The sequence below is a fragment of the Pediculus humanus genome, genomic scaffold (assembly GCF_000006295.1).
Source record: "Pediculus humanus corporis 1103172107481 genomic scaffold, whole genome shotgun sequence".
NCBI classification, from domain to species: Eukaryota; Metazoa; Arthropoda; class Insecta; order Psocodea; family Pediculidae; genus Pediculus; species Pediculus humanus.
Window position 1 is genome coordinate 383249 of NW_002987098.1, and position 10132 is coordinate 393380.

A 10132-nucleotide genomic window follows, 5' to 3' on the forward strand; every position below is an offset into this window, starting at 1 on the left:
GAGTATTGCCTAGGAAGGTTCTACTACTTGCAGCTATAAAGCTTAAAATTATGTTCCTGATAAGAAGCCAATGTGAAGAGATTCAACAGTCTACCATACAGAAGACATAGCACCTACTACTACTCAAGGAGTTTCAACCTGGACGGAACCATTCAGAACCCGACATAGGAAGCTGTCAAATCCAAACAAGAGGAGAAAACAAATTCTTTTTCAAATAATTGTTTTCCGTCTTAAGGGGGGAGGTGTTATGATCCCGTACTCAATATTCACATTTTCAAATTTTTATAAACAAAAGACTGGCGACGAACTCGAATTGTTCTTCTTTAGAAGCGAAGCTTCTAAAGACTCCTTCTTTTATTTTATTTGCAAGTGTTTGCTAGTTCCCATTGTTGCTCGTTCGAAACAGTTGACTGACGAAAGACCAAAGTAATATAGGCAAGCTACACAGCTTGGCGTTGGTTCATTTGATTTTTAGTCTAGCTGTAATAAGTTCTTGTTTATTAATATTAGTTTTGTTAGTGATAGTTTTAAGTGCTTGTTCATTACTTACAAAAATAAAGAACGAACCGAATATAACAATATATATATATATATATATATATATATATATATATATATATATATATATATATATATATATATATAATTATGCACAACAGTTTACTATCGAGGCTAAAATTTTTTTTTTTTTTTTATAAATGTCAGGTACATGCCTAACATATAAAAATTGTTTTTAATCAAATAACAACTAATGCGAAAATAAATGACTGAGAAAACAAAAAAAAAACCTATTCTTATTTTAATGAACTTTGAAAAAATTAATTTCTGCAGGATTAAAAATAGGCAGTAGCATATCTTTGTAATCAGGCAAATATTTTGAAGTTTACTCCAAATTTAATAAATTAAGAAAAAATGAATAATTTATTAACAAAATATAAATACTTTATTGTTATGAATAGGCACTTAGGATCATATAAATAATTAATCCTTATCAAGTCAGTCGAAGTTAAATCTTGAATTGTTGCTGATGCAATCAGGTTGATTTATGAGTAGTCGTTTGTTTACAGTTCTCAAACGGAATGTGAAATTCATTATCAAACTTAATTTTAGTCTAAACATTATAAGTAATAATAAATAATACTTGACTTATTAATTTTTAAAGTTTTAAAAATATTAATAATTTGAAAAAATTACGTTAATCATAAATATTGTTTATTTTATAATTAAATATATATTTATTGGAACGGAGTGACTCGTAACATAATTTTATCATAATTATATCAGGATTCATAGGAACGAAATTTTTATTCGTGTATATATATATATATATATTAAATATTATATATATAATATTTTTTTTTACTTAATTTATGACAAAAACATCATGAAGCATAAACTTATAAGAAAACTCATTTGATTTACTAGGTAAATACAAACAAATAAAAAAGCCGCCAAAATAATAATCTCCTGCCACGTGAATGCAGTAGAAATATTTCCACGTTATGTGTTGCCGATGATTAATCCGAGTGATTATTTTTCTACTTAACCTCTTTGTAAAAACAATTTTTTTTTTTTTATATTATCGGATTTATTTAAAAATTAATTAATAACTTATTAATTTTTTGAATGGATAGCCGAGGAAAAAAAGTCATAGTTTGCGATAATGGTACTGGGGTAAGTATAATTATTTTTGAAACTCTAAGGTTTTTTTTTTTTTAAACAAAAACTTTTATGGGCGTGCTCATATAGAGACTCCTGGACAAATCCTAATGTAAATGTCATTAATTAAAAATAAATTTCCGTTTTTACTGAACAATTTCCAATTTTTTATCATTCGTTACATATTTTCATTCTTATTCTTTTTATATTTTAATTTTTAACATTTACAGTCATTTCTTGTTTAGAGAATTTATTTATTTTTTTCCATAAATAAATATAATATATATAATATGTTATTAATATATATTACTAATTAATAATATGTATATAATAATATATATTATATTTATCATAAATAAAATATATTGCTAATACCTCTTTTAATTGTTCCAAGTTTAACAACTATTTTATTAAGTTTTCATAGTGCAAGAAATTTTTTTTCATCTTTGGTTTGAAATACTTAGTTCTCAGTCCTGTAACTTTCATTTAATCATTAAACTCTGATTATTATTAATATTGATTGTGCACATTTATAGGTTTGTAATAATTTCTTTTTGCACATCTTTTTCCACTGTGTATACAAACATTTTTAAAAATCAATATTTAACAATTATATTTTTGAAATTTTAAAAGATTTTTAATTTTTCAGTTTGTCAAATGTGGTTATGCCGGTTCCAATTTTCCAGCACATATTTTTCCCTCCATGGTAGGAAGGCCAATCATTCGTGCTGCAAATAAAATAGGAGATATAGAAGTTAAGGTAAATTACGTGAAGTTGTTTTAAGTTGTCGTCTTATAATATTTTATTAAAATCATTCTTGATTATTAACGATAATCTTGATAAATTTTTCTTTTTTTTTTCTTACAACAATTATAAAATTGATTTGTCTGTTTTTGTAGGAAATTTCAAATATATCAGTAAGTATGTGTTTTTCAGAATTTTATGTGCTACTTTTCTAGCATTATTATTTTAAAAAAAAAATTTCATTTTAAATATTCAATCAATATTTTTTATTTGTGACACATTCAAATTTATTAATTTAAAATTTTTTTTATTTTTATAATGTTTTATAATTATACAGATAGAATTCATTTTTAATTAAAATGAAATATTGAAACATGAATATTACGAATGATTATATGATTATTAATTAATGAAGTTTTATTCAATATTGAATTACTTTGACATTAAAAAAAAAATTGCCTCAGAATTTATTATTTATAATAATGTGTATTGTAAAAGTTTTATATTAAAAATCTTTTTTGTCTTGCAATTATTAAATTTATCTATTACCATTATGCATTGTGTAGTAGTGAAATAATAATTTAGCTATGTTCGATTACAATTTCATTTGTTTTGCTTAACATTGATTATTTGTTTTGGTGAGCATAATGAAAAGTCGAATAATAATAACAGTGTACATGTTTTTTTTTTTTTTTTTTTTTTTTTTCTCCAAATTTTTTGTATTGTCGTGTGTTTTGGATTTGTGTCAAATTTTGTTTGAAAATGTTATTTTAGAAAATTTATAAAAATTTATCTTTTTTTGTTGTATGCATTTTATCAAGATTTAGACTCAAAGTTATCTTTTTTTTTTTTTAAGTATTTGAGTTGTTAAAAGTATAAAAAGGGAAAAATTGATTTTTTAGTCAATTAAATAATTTTGTATGTTTAGAATTAATTTGTGATATATTTTTCACATTTACTTTTTATTTTAGACTGTAAGGAAGTATTATTTTTTAATTTGCAGAAAAACAATGTCAATTTTTGATTTCTAGTTAAAATTTAGGTAATAGATTTTATTTATTTATTTTTTTTCACATCTTTATAATCGAACATGAGATTTTGTTTATGGTTTACTTTTTTACTTGATAGTGAATTATTGTATTGCTAACATTTTTTTCAACTTAAAATCGTTAAATTAATTGCTCAAGGTTCAGAAAAAAAAAAAAAAAAAAAAAAAAAAAACTTTATTTTCTTAAATCATACATTCCATTTTTTTTTTTTCATTTCATTTTTATTTTTTTTTATAATTTTAAGTTTTTAAATTTGTAAATGTGGTGAATGCATTGCATAAAGTGTTTAAATTATTTGTTATACATGATCAATATTAAGCTCTGGTGTATTGTTTCAGGAATTATTTTCTTTTTACTACAGCAGTTTTAAAAATGGCTAAAATTTACTTCTTTAATCCTTACTAAATTATGTATGTCAAAGCTTTCATTAAAAAAAATGTAATTTTAATTTCAATTTTTTAAAAATATTCGCAACCGTTGCACTCCCACCGTGGTACTTAAAAAATTATTTTTTTTTTAAATTTTGTGGCTTTTAAAATGTGCTTTTTAAAAAAATATTAAGCACTCCCCCCCCCTCACCCCACCCTGCTGCATTGTGAACGAAAATGACTTGAAAGTCTTAAAAGTACCAAACTAGTGGGTCATTTTAATATTTCATTATTTGAAAATGTAATTTTAATCGTTTCATATCAATTTACTTGTTACATTAAATATTCGATTTTTAATTAATTTACAAAAAGAAAAAAAAAAAAAAAAAAAAAAAACGGTGATTATTTTTTCAGGATTTGATGGGGGGAGATGAAGCTAGCAAGTTGAGGTCAATGTTAAAAGTGAATTATCCAATGGAAAATGGAATTGTCAGGTTAGGGCTTTAAGTTCTGTAACCAATTTTTATTTTCTTAAATAAAAAATTATTTTTTAATTACTTGTATTTTGTTTTAACAAATTAAAAATTGGGATGATATGTGTCACGTTTGGGATTATACTTTTGGTCCGGAAAAGATGAACGTAAATCCAAGAGACTGCAAAATTCTTTTGACAGAACCTCCCATGAATCCGACCAAAAATCGGGAAAAAATGATTCAGGTAACCGTAAACGTGATGAATCATCCGTCACGAATGCTCATCGACTTAAGTTTTTTATTTTTATTTTTTTATATTACAACGAATCTCAATTCGATATTACTAAAAAAAATTTTTTTAAATTAACTAACCAAGGGAATTATTTAGTTTGACTCAATTTAGTTTTTCATTTTCTTTGAGTTTCTGATCTGATGTTCGATACTGTATTCCTTTTGAAAATTTCATATTCGGTACCAAATTTTTTTTTTTGTAATCAGTATGTAAAAAAAAAGTTATTGTTAAATATATGATGATAATTTTTAATAATAATAATAAAAAACATTAAATAAAATTTAAAATGAATTCTATTTTCGTTAATTTTAAATAAATTTTGACGTTTGTGTATTTTTTTTATTTTTACGTTAATTAAAATTGAATTTTATTCGATTAATGATCGCGATGAACTTTAAGTGAGTTCAAGTCGTTGAATAAAATTTATTTTGTTATTTTTGTAAATAGGTTATGTTTGAAAAATATCAATTTTCTGGGGCTTATATTGCTATTCAAGCAGTTTTAACTTTATACGCTCAAGGACTTTTAAGTGGAGTCGTCGTCGATTCTGGGGACGGCGTAACACATATCTGTCCTGTTTATGAAGAATTTGCATTGCCACATCTCACTAGAAGGTTAGACATAGCTGGACGTGATATAACTAGATATTTAATAAAAGTAAGTGTTCGCATATTGAATTTTTAGGAGGCAATTCAATGTTATTTCTTGTTTTTCTGTGCATATTATATAATACGTTTAAAGTGATATTAATTAATAATAATAATGGTGATCATTTTAAATGTTATTTTTCCAGCTGCTATTACTCAGAGGTTATGCTTTCAACCATTCCGCCGATTTTGAAACTGTTCGAATTATGAAAGAAAAACTTTGTTACATCGGTTATAATATTGACGTTGAGCAAAAATTGGCATTGGAAACGACTGTGTTGGTCGAACCGTACACGGTAAATTAATTTATTTAGAGATCAATTAAATTTTAGATTTCGTGTTAAATTCCAATTACTTGGTTTTTTTTTTTGAAATTGTTCTGCAGTTACCCGATGGAAGAGTAATAAAAGTTGGCGGAGAAAGATTCGAAGCTCCCGAAGCTCTTTTTCAGCCACATTTAATTAATGTCGAGGGACACGGAATAGCTGAGCTTGTTTTCAATACAATACAGGCGGCTTCCATTGACATGCGTTCGGAACTTTATAAACATATTGTACTCTCTGGTGGTTCGACAATGTATCCCGGCTTGCCGAGTAGGTTAGAGAGAGAAATAAAACAACTTTACTTGGAACGGGTTTTAAAAAATGACGTCGATAAATTATCCGTAAGACATTTTTCTTTTTGTTTTTTGCATTTTTATAAAAATAATAAAAATAAATTTTTTAAAAGAGAAGAAAAAAGTTTCCGTGAACTTTTCCTCTATCATTTTTACTTACTTTCATATCTTGCATACAAGCGAAAAACGTTATAAAACAAAGTTTAAATTTTTTTTTTTTTTTAAAATGATATTAAAAAAAAATAATAATAATAATAATTTTAAGCGGTAAGAATAAAATTATTAGAAATTTTGCGGAACTTTTGTTATTTATTTTTATTAACTTCCAAGAAATATAAGTTAAAATTTTTTTTTTTTTTTTTTTTTTTTTTATGTAACAGAAATTCCGAATTAGAATAGAAGATCCTCCTCGAAGAAAAGACATGGTTTTCATTGGGGGGGCAGTTTTGGCAGAAGTAATGAAAGATCGTGATACATTTTGGATGTCTCGACAAGAATATGAAGAAAAAGGGGGGGGAGTTTTAAAAAAATTGGGAAGTGCATCTCGATAGAAAACTATTATCCGGTGCAAAGTTTTATTGCTGTAATAATTGACATTTTGCCAGTTATTTTGAATAATTTTTCAACAGTATCTATGCGCTGTCTTTTTTTTTTTTTTTTTTTTAATTATTTTTATTAACTAATATTCTATAACTTCAAGTCGTTGTTTTTTTTTTATTTATTTATTCAGTGATTTTATATATATTTGTTATACAGTGGAATTTAAAAATTTTTTAATATTATTTTATTACTGTTTTACAGTAATTATTATTATGTAGTAACAAATTTAAAATTTAAAAAAAAAAAAAAAAGGAAAAGTAAATTTATCATGAAAATTTAATTATTATTATTATTTATTTATTTTATTTTTTTTTTTTGCATTTTCAGTTTATTTTATAATAATTAAAAACATTCCCGTTTGTCTAAATTTTTTTTTTATTAGTTAAAAAAAAAAAATTAAACCTTGTAATTTTGCTCAATCGGGGGGACTTGGGAAGTAATTAAAATTAATTATCTCGATTGAGTGTTTATATCAAATTATTTACTGTAGTATGGAGACCAAGTATACTATCTATGAAAGTGAACCGTGATTTAATACATTCATATTATGTATATATATATTTTTTTTTATTTGCCTTTAAATTATTATTATTTTTTTTTTTTTTTTTAGGAATTAATTTCTCAGTGTTTTGTTAAAAGATTAATTGTAATAAGTAAAACTATTTATTTATTATTGTTTTTTTTTTTTTTTTTTTTTCTAAAGTTAAGGTACCCAATGTTTTATTATGCTTATCTTAAAATTTCCATTAGATTGTCTTATGTGTCAGTGGTTCGATTGACTATTTCTCGTAATTATATATAAAATTCTAGGTTGTCGATTAGAGCATGGTTGCCAAATTTCCTCACCAGAGATCCAGCTGTAGTTTGAACCTTACACTCTTCCGGTGTTGTATATTTGTGTAATCTCGTGAGAATCCTTGACTTGACAAGATTTCAATGAAGCCACATGTGTTACTTTATCGGATAAATATGCAAAGTGAATTGTCGGTCTACATAAATGGAGGTTTTCTTTTTTTTTTTTCTTTGTTGCTGCTCGTGAGAAGGTAAGGACTTGAGAGTTGGTATATTTTCTAGGTTAGGAATATCTTGTATTTCATACAAGATAAAATCTTTAGTTTGGACCGGTAAAATCTTTTAGTTTCAAGACCAAATATAATTGTATTTTGGACTTTTAAAATTTTATTATTTGCGATTTTGAATTTTTTTATTTTATTTTATTTTATTTTTTATGTTAGGTTTAAAATAAGATAAATGTGCCGGGAAAAGAAATTTCGATTCTGTAGGGAGGTGAATAGTTTGCAATTCTTGTAGGAGTTTTATAGGGAAAAGTATTAGTGGATGATTCATATATGTTGCCGTGCAAAGAGAACTGAATATAGTAATTGGTCAATCAGATTGCGAGTAATACTCAGTATTTCGCTTAATAGTATTACATGTTCGTCTAATGTTTGCCTTATGGATATAATACTAACTTCACGGGAAAGTTGTTTAGTAAAGTTTTTAAGTAAGTTTCCGAATGAATTTTTTTTCTATTTTTTTTTTTATTTTATTTTATTTTTTTCCCTCTGTGCACTTGTGCCCCTGTTGCACTGATCGAATCTCGACGCACGTCGAGTTTTTACCGTATGCTCTCGGTCTCGGTCTAGCTCTCGCGCTCGCTCACGCGCTCGATCCCCGGACTTTTTTTTTCTTCGTGTTCGTTCCCTCTGTGCAATTGTGCCCCTGTTGCACTGATCGAATCTCGACGCACGTCGAATTTTTATTTATGCGCACTCGGTCTGGGTCTCGCGCTCGATCCCCGGACTTTTTTTTTCTTCGTGTTCGTTCCCTCGGTGCAATTGTGCCCCTCTTGCACTAATCGAATCTCGACGCACGTCGAGTTTTTACCGTACGCTCTCGGTCCCGGTCTCGCTCACGCGCTCGATCCCCGTACTTTTTTTTCTTCGTGTTCGTTCCCTCGGTGCAATTGTGCCCCTGTTGCACTAATCGAATCTCGACGCACGTCGAGTTTTTACCGTACGCTCTCGGTCTCGATCCCCGGACTTTTTTTTTCTTCGTGTTCGTTCCCTGGGTGCAATTGTGCCCCTGTTGCACTAATCGAATCTCGACGCACGTCGAGTTTTTACCGTACGCTCTCGGTCTCGATCCCCGGGCTTTTTTTTCTTCGTGTTCGTTCCCTGGGTGCAATTGTGTCCCTGTTGCACTAATCGAATCTCGACGCACGTCGAGTTTTTACCGTACGCTCTCGGTCTCGGTCTCGATCCCCGGGCTTTTTTTCTTCGTGTTCGTTCCCTGGGTGCAATTGTGCCCCTGTTGCACTAATCGAATCTCGACGCACGTCGAGTTTTTACCGTACGCTCTCGGTCTCGGTCTCGATCCCCGGGCTTTTTTTTTTCGTGTTCGTTCCCTCGGTGCAATTCATCCGTTCTTTCAATTCCAATCCTTTTTCATTTCCGCTTTTATTTTCAAAATCAAAATTTGAAGTCGGAAACGGAAACGGAATCGGAATCCAAAAACAAAATCGAAATCAAAATCCTAATGCAAAATTAAAATCGAAATCGACATTTAAAATCGGAATCGAAATCGAATCCGAATCCAAAATCAAAACCAAAATCAAAAATTAAAATCGAAATCAAAATCAAAACCGAAATCAAAAATTAAAATCGAAATCGGAATCGAAATCGATATTTAAAATCGGAATCCAAAATCGAAATCAAAATCCTAATGCAAAATTAAAATCGAAATCGATATTTAAAATCGAAATCGAATCCGAATCCAAAATCAAAACCAAAATCAAAAATTAAAATCGAAATCAAAATCAAAACCGAAATCAAAAATTAAAATCGAAATCGGAATCGAAATCGATATTTAAAATCGGAATCCAAAATCGAAATCAAAATCCTAATGCAAAATTAAAATCGAAATCGATATTTAAAATCGGAATCCGAATCCGAATCCAAAATCAAAACCTAAATCAAAAATTAAAATCGAAATCGGAATTTAAAATCGGAATCGGAATCCAAAATCGAAATCGGAATTTAAAATCGGAATCGGAATCCGAAATCAAAACCGAAATCAAAAATTAAAATCGGAATCGAAATCGATATCGATATCGAAATCGAAAACGATATTTAAAATTGGAATCCAAAATCGAAATCGAAATTTAAAATCGGAATCCGAATCCGAAATCAAAATCGAAATCAAAAATTAAAATCGAAATCGGAATTTAAAATCGGAATCGGAATCCAAAAACAAAATCAAAATCAAAAATTAAAATCGAAATCAAAATCAAAACCGAAATCAAAAATTAAAATCGAAATCGGAATCGAAATCGATATTTAAAATCGGAATCCAAAATCGAAATCAAAATCCTAATGCAAAATTAAAATCGAAATCGATATTTAAAATCGGAATCCGAATCCGAATCCAAAATCAAAACCGAAATCAAAAATTAAAATCGAAATCGGAATTTAAAATCGGAATCGGAATCCAAAATCGAAATCGAAATTTAAAATCGGAATCCGAATCCGAATCCAAAACCGAAATCAAAAATTAAAATCGAAATCGGAATTTAAAATCGGAATCCGAAATTAAAATCGAAATCAAAATCAAAACCGAAATCAAAAATTAAAATCGAAACCGGAATCAAAATCGATATTTAAAATCGGAATCCAAATCAAAA

General features: G+C 27.5%; 1 protein-coding gene across 1 annotated transcript; it reads left to right on the forward strand.

Annotated features, from left to right (window-relative positions):
• Positions 1-1626: 1626 nt before the first annotated feature.
• On the forward strand, positions 1627-6401 carry Phum_PHUM137960 (uncharacterized protein; the record flags this gene model as incomplete). Its single annotated transcript, XM_002424569.1, has 8 exons — positions 1627-1674; positions 2309-2419; positions 4236-4310; positions 4456-4539; positions 5035-5244; positions 5381-5530; positions 5620-5898; positions 6231-6401. The coding sequence occupies 8 exons, from the start codon at positions 1627-1629 to the stop codon at positions 6399-6401; spliced, it is 1128 nt and encodes a 375-aa protein (XP_002424614.1).
• Positions 6402-10132: the final 3731 nt, after the last annotated feature.